Source organism: Syngnathus typhle, linkage group LG15 (genome assembly GCF_033458585.1).
Source record: "Syngnathus typhle isolate RoL2023-S1 ecotype Sweden linkage group LG15, RoL_Styp_1.0, whole genome shotgun sequence".
In the NCBI taxonomy this organism is placed as follows: Eukaryota; Metazoa; Chordata; class Actinopteri; order Syngnathiformes; family Syngnathidae; genus Syngnathus; species Syngnathus typhle.
Genome location: NC_083752.1, coordinates 5308508 through 5324190, shown reverse-complemented (window position 1 = coordinate 5324190; position 15683 = coordinate 5308508). Strand labels below are relative to the sequence as shown.

The 15683-nt window shown below is 42.3% G+C and overlaps 1 protein-coding gene and 1 long non-coding RNA gene across 10 annotated transcripts in view; one reads left to right on the top strand and one right to left on the bottom strand.

The window, feature by feature from the left end:
- Positions 1 to 9332, top strand: part of LOC133167796 (uncharacterized) — a 30891-nt gene extending 21559 nt beyond the window's left edge. The window contains exons 4-8 of one of the 7 annotated variants that reach the window (XR_009718098.1): positions 2912 to 3253; positions 3348 to 3449; positions 4448 to 4608; positions 7449 to 7507; positions 7960 to 9332. This is a non-coding gene — a long non-coding RNA (uncharacterized LOC133167796). The remainder of the gene's footprint in view (positions 1 to 2911; positions 3254 to 3347; positions 3450 to 4447; positions 4609 to 7448; positions 7508 to 7959) is intronic. The other 6 variants (XR_009718100.1, XR_009718101.1, XR_009718099.1 and 3 more) reach the window with 6 other exon arrangements.
- A 196-nt stretch (positions 9333 to 9528) lies between these two features.
- rnft1 (ring finger protein, transmembrane 1) lies at positions 9529 to 13461 on the bottom strand. 3 transcript variants are annotated; one of them, XM_061298694.1, is made up of 9 exons: positions 13290 to 13461; positions 12310 to 12734; positions 11955 to 12031; positions 11774 to 11874; positions 11554 to 11707; positions 11309 to 11467; positions 11180 to 11245; positions 10985 to 11086; positions 9529 to 10866 (listed from the first exon to the last, which is right to left on the bottom strand). In XM_061298694.1, exons 1-9 carry the CDS (start codon positions 13313 to 13315, stop codon positions 10732 to 10734), a joined length of 1245 nt encoding a protein of 414 aa, XP_061154678.1. In that variant the 5' UTR covers positions 13316 to 13461; the 3' UTR covers positions 9529 to 10731. The 3 variants fall into 3 exon arrangements, with proteins under 3 accessions (XP_061154678.1, XP_061154679.1, XP_061154680.1); XM_061298695.1 differs by having other exon boundaries at positions 12310 to 12731; XM_061298696.1 differs by having other exon boundaries at positions 12310 to 12633; positions 13290 to 13450.
- Positions 13462 to 15683: the final 2222 nt, after the last annotated feature.

Below are 15683 nucleotides of genomic sequence, written 5' to 3'. Positions count from 1 at the left end.
ATGAGGGGGGAGACAAGATAGTGCTCTCCAGTTAGTTAATCGGCAGCGAGCATCCGGGTTCCAGGAAGTTGCGACATTTGGGGGTTTCCCCCCCAATAAGTCTTTGTTCTCGACTTGTTCCTTACTGTTGATCAACTAAGTTTGTTTTGCTAGTAAGCTATTTTTCTTGCTTCTTAAATGTTATATAAAAGTCTGCCGGTTATACTACAGTTCTCAATGTCAGTTTAGTTGCAAACATAAATTTGTAAATAATATTTATCATGCATAAAATGATCATTGTGGGGTTGTGTGTGTAAACATAAAGCTGTGTTAGAAATTTTGCTTTGTGCTTTTGTTTGAACAAATATGCATATTGATTGTTTTTACGAAATCAATTGTCGTTAAGTAAGTCAATTTCTAGTTGCTGTTATGTGTTAACTAGAGACGAGCATGATGGCATAGGTGTGTGTGTGCGTGTGTGTGCGTGTGTGTGTGTGTGTGAGGGAGGAGTAATGTAATGCAAATTTTATTGTCAAATAAAATTCATATTTAATCATTAAAAAAAATGAAGGAAACCGTCAATCACCTATTCGTAGTTTTATATTTTATATGAAGGAGTGTGACTTGGAAAATAGAAATAATTGACCTGTATAATGAATAATGCATCACTAAACTAATATGAACATTTAAAACAACAAGTTTTTCAAATGTTTGGGAAGATTTAAAGAGAAAAAATACACACAGTAAAGGATGGAAATAGTATCAATTGGCTTTTTTTTTTTTTTCCAGCTCAACCTGATGTTGGCAAAGCTAAAAAAATATGATCTGCCGTCATCCCAAACCCTAAAAAGCAATTTTCCCTATTTTTTCCATCATTCATTAAAATGCCAATGTCTTTTTTTACAAAAGGTAAATCTGATATTCTTACGAGTCTGTTCACACTTTGCATTTTCACTATTTAGTTCTTTACTATGCATTGAAAGCACAAGCTTGAACAAAGGAACACACACTGCTGAGTTGAGAAGCTTTAATAGATTCTTGTGCAAATATTACATCCACAATGCATATACAGTATATAAATAAATATAATTCATATGTGATGGTACGTTTGCCACTGCCTCACACCTTATTCATCAATTTCTGGGGGATTTAGTCTTTTTGAAAGGCAAGAAAAACTAGCAAATTCAGCAAACAAGAAGAATCCATTTGCCACAATGCGCATTTTTGCAAAATGGAAGACGGAGATTCTACATGGACAAAAAAACCCCAAATCAAAACATATTTAGCGAGCAAGTTTCTGTTTTTTTGGTTTTTTTAAATATTGTGACAATTCCAATATTTTCTGCCATTTAACATTTACAGTATACGTGCTAAAATAGATTTTGATTTTAAAATATTGAAAATAGATGACAAATATGTACATATACCGTATAATCATAATACACATCATGACTCATATATTGTAAATCACCATTAATATAGGATGGGATATTTTTTAATATGATATAGTTACAACAAATATTTTAATTTTGCCTTACAGATTTCTTCCTAATGTTACACAATCTTTTTTTTTTTTGAACTGCTCTAGTTAGCTTTTTGGCTGTATTGTCAGTCAGAGCTCGGGTTTTTGACGAAACCTGTTACTTTGATCAGTGGCTGCTGGAAATAGCTCATATCCAAATTCCATCTTCTGACTACCACAAGACGACCATTTCTTCTCTTACGTTCTCAATTTTGCTCAGCAATTGCAAACTTGGAATGCAACCTTTACAACACTTAAAGCTCAACGGTATGTACATCAAGTTATGCAAATAAAGAAATGACAGAAAGAGACATTTTCCCAAGATCAGTCCTACTCACAGGTTAGCATTGAACATTGAATCCCATATTTTTATATCCACTAAAGTAGCTTGAAGTATATTTCCCATACAAAAAACAAAAAGGCTCCAAATCTTTTTTTTGGTGGTCCTGTGGCTCCTTGGGCATGATCAACTTAGAGACTGAGCATTTTTTCGCGGCGTTAACTGACGAATATGGCCGAGCTCATGACTCAGTCTTGCTCATCGAGTCGGCGATGAGTCGCCCGCCGTTTCTGAAAAGCCTTTCTCCAGCTCTTTGTTCTTCGCCGTCCGCTTCGCTGTTGTATTTCACACTTGTTTTATCATCTTATTTGTGCTTGGCTAAATTTCAGTTTGGCTGATGTGAGTTTTTGTTTTAGTTTGTGTGAAGATCCCAGGAATTTGTTGACGTCGGGCGGGCCGAGGTTCACTTGCACTGTTGATTCTTTGTGTTCTTTTGTGAAATGTTAGAATTACTACCTGGTGTGGTTTTTTTTTTTTTTTTTTTTTTTTTGAAAGTGCTCTATTTATAAAGTTGAGTTATATGACGTTTGTGCGTGTTGGAGGACGTGGGAAGGGACGGAAATGAGTTGCCTCCTTCAAGAGAAAGTTATCAGCCTGAAAGTCAACCGTTTGTGACGCCACTGCCCACGCAGATTTGCCGTATAGAATGGTTGATGCTTCTACTGCTGGCAGGGAAGGAACAAAAGATGGAAGCCATGTAGATAGCCTCAGAGCTTGTCTTAAGGATCTATTTGTTTATTGATTAGTCACTAACTGCATCTCAGGGATGGGCCGATGATTCGAGGGAATTCTCCGCAGCTTCTTACGGCGTTTTTTTTTTTTTTATGACAATGGTGAGGGAGTGTAGTGAGCCTGTACTTGATGGCTGAATGTTGTAAAGGGTTTCCTAATATGGGCCGTCTTACAAGAGCACCCTCCCCCCCGCGGGCCACCCCCTCTAGGTTTCAGCCAGTGATGACACAGCTCGGTACGACTCACTTCCCCATTAATTGGCTGAAACCAGTTCTTACAGGAACCGCCTGTGATAAATGTGAGAGTTCTGAGAAGTCATTCATTTCTCCTCGCTGCAGCGGCAGAGGCGGCACTGCGAGGGAGTTGAACGGGTTCATCCGTGAGTGAGTGTGTGTGAGCGAGAGAGCGGGAGGAAGCTGAGCGAGGAGTGGGAGAATCTGGCCGACTACAGCTGTCGCAGGCGCCATCTGAAGACCAGACAACTTTCATTTTCCTTTTTTTTTTTTTGAATTTGTGATGTTGCTTTATTTTCTATTGTACATGTGTGTGTCTTTGTGTCAGTGCGCGCGCGGCGATGGGATGGGGCTGCACTCGTTGCCCCCTCGTCTTCCTCCACATGGAAGCCGCCGAGACCGACGGCTAGGACAGCGTGCCTCCCCTTTGTGGCTGCCCTTGGGCCGGTGAGTAACAAAGATGTGACGTGATTTGTGCCCCCCCCCCCCCTCCATACCTCCCCCTCCTCCCCCGCTTCCTCCCGAGTGTCGGTGGTTGCAGACTTGCTCCTATGCTGGGTGCGGCACTGCAGCGCGCCTTCCTTCAGGGGAGCGCTGAGAGGCCCCCGGAGGGCCAAGCTGCACCGGAGAGAGGATCCCAATTGTAAGTACAGGGGCCTCAGACCCTCCCCTTCCCTCCCTCCCCACCTTACCCCCAAAACCCCCCCAGCTCACTGCCTCTATTCATTCACATGTGCGCACCGAGGAAGGAATGTTGCCCCCTCACTTTTGCCTCTTTCACGCACGCTCCCTCTCTCCACTTGTGTCTTTTTTGCTCCTTTCTTCTTCTTTCTCCTCCTCCTCCTCCTTCTTTGCACATTGCCAGTTCTGTTCCTTTTCCAAACGAACCTCATGGACACGTCGGAAAGATAATCAGATGTTATCGATAGCGTTTATTAGTTGTCAGCTGGATCACAGCGGCTTGTTTAGACGCTGCACTGGGCGGGCTGGAGGGGAGCGTGAGGGGTGGGGGCGATGGAGAGGGGCCACTGTGGGGTCTGGCTCCCGTCAGTATTGAAGTGTACAACTGTAGCGTGCTGACTCATGCTCCATCTTACCAATTGGGAGCATGTGAGTGCGTGCGTGAGTGTGGTCACTCCCCTGTGTGTCTCACATGCGCAATTGCACTCTATGCCCCGCCTGAACTCAGCACTGACTGTAGACTGGGGCGGGGGTAGCGAGCACCCCCCCCCCCCCCCCACACACACACGCCCCCCCCCCCCCCCCTTCCACTAGTGACAATCTATCAAAACCTCCCTGTCTGGAACAAAAAGCCAGTTGCAGCTCTAGCCCATGTCTTTTCCATCTCTATTTTTTTTTTCTCCCCCCTTTCACTCTGTTCATTCATTGAGAACAAGATTTTTTTTTTTTTTCTGGGCTTACGTGGAATGGGAAGAAGGAAAGACTTTAAGTGGCATAAAGACAGATTAAGGAGTTTCAAGAACAATGTTCCTTTTTTCTTGTAACTCGAGCCCGACGCAGTTACAGGAGAGCGGCGAGGCAATTTTACTCGCGCTGGGGTCAGCAGGGGCGTTCAGAGGGAGGACGGTGGGGGTTGCGACGTGTTTTATTACCCCTGATCTTTATCTGTCCCGCACACAGAGCTAGATGGCTCGCCGGTTTACGGCAACAGGGGCCAACTCGTGGTCTTTCCGCGGAGGGCTGGATGGTGGCCGCGTTGCGATGTCATCGGAGCCGAGGATCACCTCGCCACGGAGGCTTTCCGACTTTCAAGTTGCGTCTGGACTTTGCCGCTCGTGCTCGTGAGTGCGTTCGAGCTGCTGTGTTGTTCCTAGAACTGCTGGGAGTTGATTCATTCTTTTCCACTTCTGTCATTTTCCGCTGAGCCCGAGTAGTTTCACGAGCTGCCGTGACGGCGTTATTGTTCGGGACCACGCCGCGCGCCTCTCCTGGCGCTCGTCTCGCCGCCTTCCTAGCCCAAATGATAAAACACGGCCCCCGTGTCGCCCCTTTTTGTCTGCCCTTATTCTTGTGCCCGCGGGAAGGGAGCATGAGTCAGCTAGCAGTATTGATGTATCGTGGTTGCATGCGTGCCGCCTTTTATCTCTGGATTGTGCATGGAGCTACCGGTAAGTGCTTCTCTGGTAACCTTTGACCCCCCGCACGACGACTGTAACCTTGCGCTCGGCATTCATCGAAAATGCCTTTTTTTCGCGCGTGTCTATTTTTGTTTCTCGTACGTGTCGGTGAAGGGTTCTATTTTCTTGTGTACCGCCGCCACGCTGCGCCGGATTGAGCGCAGCAGGCGCTCGAGCCGGCACAAGCGAGAAAGGCGAGGAGGAGGGAGGTAGGGAGGGAGGGAGGGAGGTAGGGGAGGAAAAAAAAAAAGCCTCAATCGAGCGCACAGTGAAAAGCGTCTGTGCCGTTACCTCAGCTGAACCCGCCAATGAACCCGTTGCACTGCCTTCGCTCGCAGCGCCAAGAGACGAATCACTCGAGTAGATTGGAAACAGAGCGGTACTGTTGGACGGGCTGAAGCCTGCGCCGGGGATCCGGCTCGCCACCCGACGTTGCCGCGGTAAGTGGGATTATTCGTCTTTTGTTCCGTCGGGGGCGTCATCGGCGTGCGCTGGTCACTCTCCCGGCCTGTCACATAGCTTATCAGACTGGTGTTGGCTGTTAAGATTACAAGGCGACAACAGTCTGTAGGCTGTCTGACATTCCGGGCTCTTTCATCTGACCAGCATCCTGTTATGTCCTCCTCCTCCTCGTCATACTACTCCTCTCTTTGTCTCAGTTCCCATTTCAGGGTGGGTGCGCTACCGTGATACTTCCCTTTATCCCAACCGTCCGTCAAGCATGCAAATGATGCTTTGATCGATTTGCCCCAACTCGAATGCATTCATGTGCGCGAGCGCAGATGAACTCGGGTCATTTGTGCGTTTGTGAGCCGACTGCGTGCTCTTGAATTTCCAGACAGCGCACACGCATGGTTGCAACACACGCTATTGTGACAGTGTAGTACGCACGCACTCTTCCCTTTTACACTTCCCTGTCCTCAACTCGCTACTCTTGCTAAATGGTTTTTTTTTTTTTTTTTTTTTTACACACTATCGGGACAACTTTTAAGGGGGCATTTTGGAGAAAGGCGAAAAAGTCAGTCAATCTCTGGTGATTTATTTTCAAGCAGACTTTTTCTGATCATAAAAGCACGTTGGACGGCTTTTCTTTTGTGATGAGCCTCCCTCGGCCCTAAGTATGTCCACATTTGATCCGCTTTATATTCTGTAAAAGCATGTTGCACTACTGTCTGTACTTGAATTATTGCTGAAGGCTGTATTTTTATTTATTTTTTTACTTCTAATAAAGCATACTCAAAAAAAAAAAAAAAGTGTCTTTTTGATTTTGCTTCAAGCGTTGACCACACAGAGCCAGACGGTGGGTGACCCTGAAGCCTCTCAAGATTCTCACATGTCAGCCAAGAGAGGACGAGGAGGATCTATCACCACTTAGATAGTCACATCTAATGTTTCACATTCAAGCGCTTATCACATTACTGATTTGCTCGCTCCACGCTGACATCATCTCCATTTTGGATTGCAAGCTAAATCTTGTTTAGAGCACTTATGCTTTCTTCAAACATGTTAGTATCACACCACTTGACTTTGACACACCATAAAAAGTAGTAAAAAAAAATAAAAAATGCTTTACAACGTATTAGATTAAAAGATATCTTAACTCGGTTATTTTTTTTTTATGTTTATTTGAATAAAAATATACAGTATTTCTGTGTGCAACAAACAGTGAGCAAAACGTAACATGGTTCACTTATCAGTAGCGTACATTTACGGTATACTAATTTGAACTTGATTTGAATTGTTGGCACACTGACCCACTCACTCTCCCCATGTGCTCTTGGAGTCTCGCAGTCTGAGACATGCTAAAATACTCTTGTGACCTCAGAACAAGTCACGTTTTAGCCTTCTCTTGATTCGGTTTTCGCTGAATTAACTGTTAACGTGCAGGGCACTTTTTAATATCCCTGAATCAAAGGTCCTTTCTCTTATCTATGAGTAATTCCGAAGTTGTTTTCGTACTATTTGTAAACTACCGAAATATGTTGAAGCAGTCTGACTTACCGTTGTTTTATAACTTTGTCTGTTCTTCGTTAACATATGCAAATGTAAATATTTAACTGCTGACAATGACACATACTTCACCTGAAGGTTTCCTGCTTCTGCATAAAACAAGTCAATATTGGATTTCTAAATGATGGTGTTAACATTTGTTCTTGAGTTCCCTTCTTGAGGGAAAATACAGATTATGTGTGTGTGTGTGTATGTATACAGTTTTATATATATATATATATATATATATATATAGGTCTATATATTTATTTAAATATATTTACTTTTTTTTATTTATATTTATTTACTCTTTACACGTATTTTTGGTTGACTGTCTGTTAATAATTCCAATAATAATTCCAAATGTAAATTGTAATTTCCAGTCAGGTCAAAACAAAAATATTTCACACAGAGCTTGTTTAGAATATCACGAGTGAGTGTCCCATGACTTTTTTCTTCTTTTTTTTAACTTTCAAATAAAGTTGAATTCGTTTTTTTCCCCCCTTTTTTTGCAGTGATTCTCAGCATGGGTGTGTGTGAGTAAACCGTGCGTGGTGACGGAAATTTCTAATTGGTAAGATTTCTTTCCTACCATGAACGTATCTTTGTTCATCTGTCAGCAATGTAGTAAACGAGTGAACAATTTCAAAAATATTCTCCCTTAATATGATAGCAGAAAGTACATAATTATACCTTGTCATGAGTATCCACTTTTCATGACACATATATTTGGTGGCGTGTTGAGAGACTTTTCTATTTTTTTTTTTTTTTTTAAACATGTTAAATGTGTGCCGTGACTCAACAAGGGTTGGGAAGCATCGGTTTGTTGCGTCTTGTTTGTCACTCTTGATACCTTAATATGAATGTTTAAACATCCCTTGTTAGGTTACGATGACTCACAAATGTTGATTATATCATTAGCTAAACACAAAAGGTGCGCCTCCGCTTGATAACCAAACGGAAAGAAGGCCCAAGTGAAGCCTGACGTTGCTTCTTCATTTCTCCTTCGTTCTTTTGTTATTCCAGGAGTATTGCCAAGGAACCTGCGTCACTCAGGTGTGTCCTGAACACACGGGACGTGAAAACCAGTGAGATTAGGGAACAATGAGGCAACCGAGTGGGCGTAGAAAACCAACTATGTACCTGACACACACACACACACACACACCTTGAGTTTGACCTATTTTATAAGAGCGCTACCCTCCAATCTAAGCTCGCTTAAAACTCAAGCAGGAATAAACCTTTTAGAATAAATGCTTCATGGCGTGATGTCATTGCACAAATATGCTTCAGCCATATGCGTCATAGCCTGGAATGTCAATAGCATCAAGAATTTATATAGATTCCTTGAATGAGTAATTACAATGTCAGTTTGGTGCGTGAGAATCACCTCCCTTGTAAACCTGTCGACTCTTAAATTCTCCTTCCGACTTCCTGGCAGATTTTGATTATGGCTCAATCATATAAAACGAGTCGTTAACTCGAAAAAAAAAAAGGCTGTACTCTCACACACGCTGAGGGCTAAAAAAGCAATGACATGAAGCCAAGGTCTGAAACTGAAGCATTGTTTGAGATTTCAACTGGAGTGTTTTGGATTGAGCCACTGCTGAGATGTCCTGCTGACTCATGGGCAGAAATGATTACATTTATTTGATACGTCAAGGGACTTATATATGGACCAGGTCCAGGGTCAAGCCTCTTAAAGAGAACAATCACATCTGAGCAAGAACATGTTTTCATGAAGAAACCTTCAAGTCATTGTTGGGTGGCCATCTGCCTCGGATGGTTGAGTTCAGAACATTACACATGATGGTAGTCCTCTGATAGTGATAGGTAGTACATTTTATTTACAAAACATTTTTCACAGAGATAGCTTGTTAACTGCTTCGCATATTGTAGTCGACATATTGTGCATTAAATCACAGCATTTGAAATTCGACAAGTAACGCAAGAAAAACACAAATCAAAATAAATTTGAATAATTATAAATCGAAACAATTGAGTCTGACTGGAATGACTCCCGAAACAAATGTCTTTACTAATTTAATAATAAAATAATAATAGTAATAAGTTTTAAACCTAGACATGTGCTTAAATTCAATTGAAGGAAAATTACGTTTTTATTTATTTTGATGACATTTTTGTGTAAATTATTCATCCACTAGCTTTGAACAATTTATTTTTTGAATAGGAAATAACCATTATAACATCTTCGTCCAAGGATTGTGAAGTAAGAAGGCAGCGATTGACAGCAAGTATGTATGGATTTTATGTTCATGAATGCTTATTTGTATCTTATCTTAAGTCCGTGAATAATTATTTTTTTGGGGGTGTATGTATTTGACAAGCAATAACAGTTTTGTTGTAGCTTGAGTTATTAATAAAGTCTTAAAAATCTGTGTGGGGGGGGGTTATTCCACTGTACAATACATAATTATAAAAATGTTTGGAAACGTCTTTCACGTTTTAAGAGTTTTTGCTGCCATCTACTGGTTATAATTGTGTAATGTTTTTTTTATCAGGCAAATTCAAATTTAGACAGCAGAGGACGCCATATCTTGTCATGTTTAAAGAATACAACAAACAAATACAAGGTAACTTTTTCAAATGCATTTTATTAGGATAGTTCTTGGAGTGAAATGGACAAGAGAAGAGGTTTTATTTCATTAAGTAAAATATATTAGGTCCTTCTCCCAGACGTCATTTTACCCACAATGCAAAGGACATGCATGCAATAATTACAAACTAGGCACACTTGTCCATTACAAGTCCAAATTGGAAGCCAATTCTTAGAAAAAACTTAAATTGGTTTGAGGGAGAGCCCTCGGGGAAACACCTACTACTACAACTTGTTGGATAAAACTTTGAGACCAGTCAAATGAAGCCAGTTTTACATAAAGTGAGCAAAAACAACATGACAAATTATTTTATTGTAAAGAAGAATGCCAACATTTGGAAGGACAAGAGCCTGGAGTCTTATTCGAACGGGAAAAGCAAAGGTACGTTGCTTTTGGTTTACAATCTACTTTGACCATTACTTTAATGTTATAAAACTTGATTCATTAAATTGTTTGTTTCCAGATGAACTTGTCTTGTAATACATCAATGAAGGATTCGCCTTAGCACACATCGTGCAAACGTGACGTCACAGTAGAAGGGTCTAATAGGTTCTTTGGTGTTTTTACTCGGAAGCTACTTCATCTCGGTAAAAATATTCAAAAAAACGTGTAAAATTTTATGAACTTAGCTGTACCCATTTTAGGGTATGAGCTAGAAAAATATAAATTTTAGAATTCATGTGTCCATTGTGCCTGATACAGGCTGCTGTTGGGTCTAGTAGAACCTCGTCCAACGGCATTGCAGTGTGCAATTTGCCTGCAGTCTCAAATGAACTTTAAACCTTAAAGACGAAAGAGTCTACAGCAGTCGGTCAGAGGTTCATACACTTTTTGTTACCTCCCAACTGACATGAATGCTGGATAAAAAATTATCATTATTTTTTTTTTTACATAATCTCTAGAAACCTGACTTCCTGCAAATTGTTGAAAAATATTTTCTTGTATTTACAATAGAAGAATAATTTGGGAGAAGGGCAACATGCAGGCATATGACAAAAAATACAGTACAATGCAAAAACAAGTGAAATGGGGGGGGGGGTATACTTCAGGATATGAACAAACTACAGAATAACTTTGAATTTAATGACAATGGGTGGCTTCATAAAATTACCTGACCAGTGTTGCACACATTTGACAATCAAACGTAGTCACATTCATTCACGCTCCCAAACGTGTGTGATCAGTAAATCTGCAGGTGAGGGGATGTGGCTCCATCCCTCCACTTGTACACCTTTTCCGTGATCACTGTTCGGCAGAGGGGGCAGCTTTTCTCCCGGTTGAACCATAGAGCGATGCACTCGTCACAGAATATGTGCTGCGTAGTCGGACAGCGGTACAATTTATTTTGATCTTTCACATGCTTCTTAGTCTTATCAGTTGAGGCTCGTACCTATCTTTGTATAACTAAAGGATCGCAATGACGAATGTTTTACCTGGCAGATGAGAGCCTGAGGGTCCCTGTACTCTCCCTGACAAATGGGACACACGTCTCCAGCCTCCATGCACTGACTCCTCGTGGCCGCGGTCCCTGTATGCTGAAAAGAATAACACTCCATTCAGTACAAGCAGCACTTGGGGCGAGAGGTGGGACAATATTTAATTGGGGTCCATCAACTCGCTCAACTGACCTCGCTCTTAAGAAAGACCCTCACGCTTTTCAGTAAAGACGTCCACTGTTCGTACAATCCCAAAAGCTGCAAGAGAAAGAACGAATAACGAGAAGATGACATCTTGTTTGGTTTTGCTCAATCTCGTACCTTCAGAATGAGGTAGAGCAGAGCCAGCAAAATGCCGACAGTGAGCGCCGGGGCGCCGTCGGCTTCTTGGTAGGTGACCAGGTAGCGGAACCAGAGCGGCACGGGCGCCACGGCCTGGTGGACCTGAGCCAGCTCCTCGCTTAGCAGCAGCCAGCGTCCCTGCGCACGAAATGATGATTGGACCAATCCCAGCTGACTTTGGCCAAGAGTTTATCAGCCCAAAGAAAAGAATCGGTTGCTCTCACCTGTGCTCTGTAGTTGAGCAGCGAAGGAGGCGGCAGCAAGACAAGGCACTTGATCCCCATAAAGAGGAATTTGATGACAAAGTTGGTGATGCCAACTGCCCACAGGACCTCCCAGAATCCCAGAGGTTCAATAGTCGGACTGAGGAACACGAGGCTGAGGATCAAAAAACGGCAATGATTAAAATATGCACAACAGTCGTTGCCCATCCGCAGACATTACCAGTTGTAAAGCGCCTGAGAGAGGAAGGTGTAGTAAAGCAGGAGGGTGGAGGAGATCAGGAGCAGGAGCAGCCATCCACAATGTAGCTTTGCATGGCGGCCCTGAGGACAAAACATTTGTGACCATCCTTTCCAAGCAAGCATGATTCTACTCGCTCCTTTTGGAATGAACGAGCTCTTACCTGAAGAAACACTTGGGCTTGGATGCTTTTATTCACGTAGAAAAAAGTCATGAAGAGGCCAACACCAACAGCGAGCCCTTGTGAAAGAAAAGTCATTACGTAAGCCAGTTAAATACGAACTGCATGATTTAATCTGCAAACTAATCGGTGATGGAAATGTTTTAATTCCATGATTAATTGGTCAGGCCCTAATTATGCTTCACTGTAATGTATTAATTTACCCTTGATTCCCAAGGAAACTTCCCAATTTGGATTATACCCATAGAAACGTAGCTGAATTTCAAAATCGCTTTGCAACCCTAGTCAGCCAAAATTGGTCTTGTCCACTCAGACCTGTGAGTCTGTTTACACTCACCTAACGCATGCTGGATGACCAATTTGGCGCTCAAAATGACGAGAAAAGGAAGACTCTTTTGAAGCCAGCGAAACAAGCAGCGGAGCTCCGAAAGAGAGCTACTGGGCTCTCCAGAGTCCGGGTCTCCGGGGTCTGTCTGGTCGGCATCGGAAGCGGGGCGTCGCTGCCCGCGAGTAGGCCCATGGGAATGGGAGTGGCCGTGAGGGTTGACTCTGGACCTCCTAGCCGAGGCGGAATCGCTCGGTGTGCCGCCGCTCATGGCTACGTGCACCTCACCGGTGTCGGAGCCCGCAGCACCAGGAAGCGTGGTCCTGCTGGGAAGCTCTGCTTGCAGAGTAAGGGACAAACCATTTCTCACGTGAGTGCCCTCCTGGCTGGAAATAGGCTGCATGACAGTTGATGACTCCCTCACTTTCACAGCTCTTCTGGGCACAAAAGAAAAACTTTTCTCAACTTCTTCAACTCTCCATCTGAGTAAACAACTTCCCCTTCCCAGTATGCTACTCTTTAGAACAGATTGCTCACTTGCATGGAAGAGCCCCTAAAAGTGGGCTGATTTCAGCAAGAGAAGAGGAGGGCGTGTGATAAGTATACTCAAAATTCTAACCATTTGGGTACTTTTGCTACAACTATGTCACAACCATGTTATTAAGGCACCTGGGGGAGCACAAGTGTAATAATGGCCTCTTTTTATTATTATAACTGTTATAATTATTATAGAATATGTTGAGATTTATTGTACGTTTAGTAGCCATGTTGTCACACAAGAGCTTACTAGTCACACATAATTTGGCTACAAAACGGAGATGTTGTATTTCAGGAATCAAAACAACAAACACAAGCCAGGAAGATGAATTATTACTATTTGTGTATTTCTTTATACCTGGGGAGTTTGACAGCTGATGACAGATAAATGTTAGCATTAGCTCGCAGATGTTTTGTGATAGGCCACTTGAGCAGCGACGAGTATGTCCACTCACCTGTCATTCTGCAATCGAAGTTTCATTGTAACACTTTAGTCGCCATTTAACGAGAACGCCGAAACGTCAAGCGAAACATCAGCAAAAGGGAAAATACTTAAGATGTTGACTTTCCAGCTCAGCCATAAAGCCGGATATGACGTCACTGCATTTTTCTTCCGTAGTTTCTTTTGTGTTACGTTACTGCCACCTAGCGGTCTATTTGTAGACACGCATGTTTCAATTTCAAGTGGCAGTGTTGGCGAAAGATAATGATTTCATGGTTTCTAAAGATTTTTAGTTTGAATAAAGTTGTTTTTGATGATGGGAAAAAATCAAAGCAATAATGGTTGCTAGAGTAGAATGATATTTTCTCATTTTACCGGAAGAGCTCAAAGAGAAGCTGAAGAGGTTCAACAGGGTTTTTGCAGTCTGACAAATATGTATATTATATTAGTAATAATGGGAAAGTAGAATAATAGTCTATATTTAATATGTTGGAAATTCTTATGTACTTTTATCCTGCCCAATTTTACCTTTGAACAATATGTAATCCCTCTGATCCCCAGGAAGCGCTCTGAAAATGCACAAAATCAAATCAAAAACACTTTTAAAACATGTTGGACAGGATTTATATCATCCAGCAGGTGGCGCTGTATGATAACATTTGAAAGCCATCTCACCAAATGAACAATGACTTGACATGAGAGGGGTAAAAAAAAAAGCCATCTGCTCACTTGTCCATGTGATCAGTGTTTGCAGGATGGACCGAGCTTGTTTTATTTGCCATGGCGTTTCCTTCCTCCTCACTATCCCATCAATGCTCATATCTTGTTCCTTTGTTCATCTCTAAGCTCATGACCTGAAACATTGATTTACCGTCACAATGTCAAATGCTTCGGGGAGTGAATTCAATGGTTTGGGTAATGGCATCCAATAGCGACAGATCTTAGTGATTTAGAGCTCCTTAATGTTCTGTTCTCTGAAACTCTCCTCTAAATAAAACCACCTGCTTACCGGGAACACGGCAGTGTTAACAAGGCCTCAAAATGAATTCATGATCACAATGTTTTCTGTTTCTACACCATAAGCCAGTGCTGGAGCACCATTCCTAATAAATCCCAAGCTGGGTGGAAGTGGGCAAGCGAGAGCTCCCTGGTGACAGGGAACATGATGTAAATGCCAGGAATGTTGGAATTGGATCCGCTCATACATTGGCGTTCCCCTACGACCAAGCTGTATGGATGAAGAAGCAGATTTTGGCAAAAACAGAAGATTACCTGCCCCATTTATAAGGACATTTAGCTCCGTCTGAGAAAACCGAGGAGGAGAGAAAATGTCTTGCAGATGTGCACAGCAATGTAGTCATGTCAGCCAAGGACTTTTTGTTGCTGCGGGATTAGCTGACATTTGTTTGTGTGTGTCTTTTTTATGTGCACGCTACTAGAGAACTATCAAGGTGATTAAAAGGGTGCTGGTGTCCTAAATAGCAAAGGTTTTGTGCGATTAAATGGATGACACATGTCGGTGTGCGGGGCGAGGAGAACCATGAATGGATTCCTCTCTGCTGGTCTCCCCTTTCAATTGATTGCTTTAATTTAGCCTATAATGATTAGAATGCCCCCTGCCTGCAATTAGCACGCGCGTATGTGTGTGTGTGTGTGTACGGGTGGTCCGTGTTTAATTACAGTAGCACACGAATATTGTGAGGCCCAGCGGGGCTCTGCAGAAATGGGAGCATCCACAACTGTGCTTGGCATCTGACTCCACGTTCCTGTGTGTTTCCGTGCCAGGACTTAACCTAATACCTTCCTGTCCAGACTTCAGGGCTGCTCTGCAGTGTTTTCACCTTAACACTCTGGATTTCACGGTTTGACCTTGCGTGATGAGCTCTTAAGCGAGCTCTGCGGTTTGGAAGGTAGAAAGAATGTGCAGTACATTTGATATAAAGGAAAGAAAAAAGATTTGGTTAAAAAGTTCAATCAAATTGTCAGCCTTGTGGGTCACAATATTCCAGATGACAAATAATAATTTAGCATGACTATTTTTAGGGTTAATTCATCAGCAAGTTTGGAAAAGCCCATTTAATTAACCGGCTCATTTGTTTGTTGGAGATCATTCGTCATCGTTTAGAAGGTTGAACTCGGAGTTGCTTTGTCGTTAGTGTAGTCCACATTGGATTTGTAGTTGTTTGTCCTTCAGGAAAGAATTCAGCTGTATTTAATTCACTTTTAAGATGTTGGTGTTCGTAAAATGATTTTTTTAACTTTTCTTTTTTATTGAATTGGATGATCAAAAAATATTTCAGTTTTGGATGTTTTTGTTTACCTTCCTCCAAAAGTATTGGAACACTGATGACAATTCTTTTCTATGTGTAGTCGAGATCAAAACCATCGGAGAAAATGAAAGTTATTA

Bases quoted from the DNA above. Each gene is read 5' to 3' on its own strand.
- rnft1 (XM_061298694.1), bottom strand. From the start codon at position 13,315: ATGAAACTTCGATTGCAGAATGACAG. The intron at 11,875-11,954 runs GTAAGAGCTCGT...TTTTGTCCTCAG, and splicing joins AAGCCCAAGTGTTTCTTCAG to GGCCGCCATGCAAAGCTACA. The intron at 11,468-11,553 runs GTGAGAGCAACC...TTTCGTGCGCAG, and splicing joins TGCTCAACTACAGAGCACAG to GGACGCTGGCTGCTGCTAAG.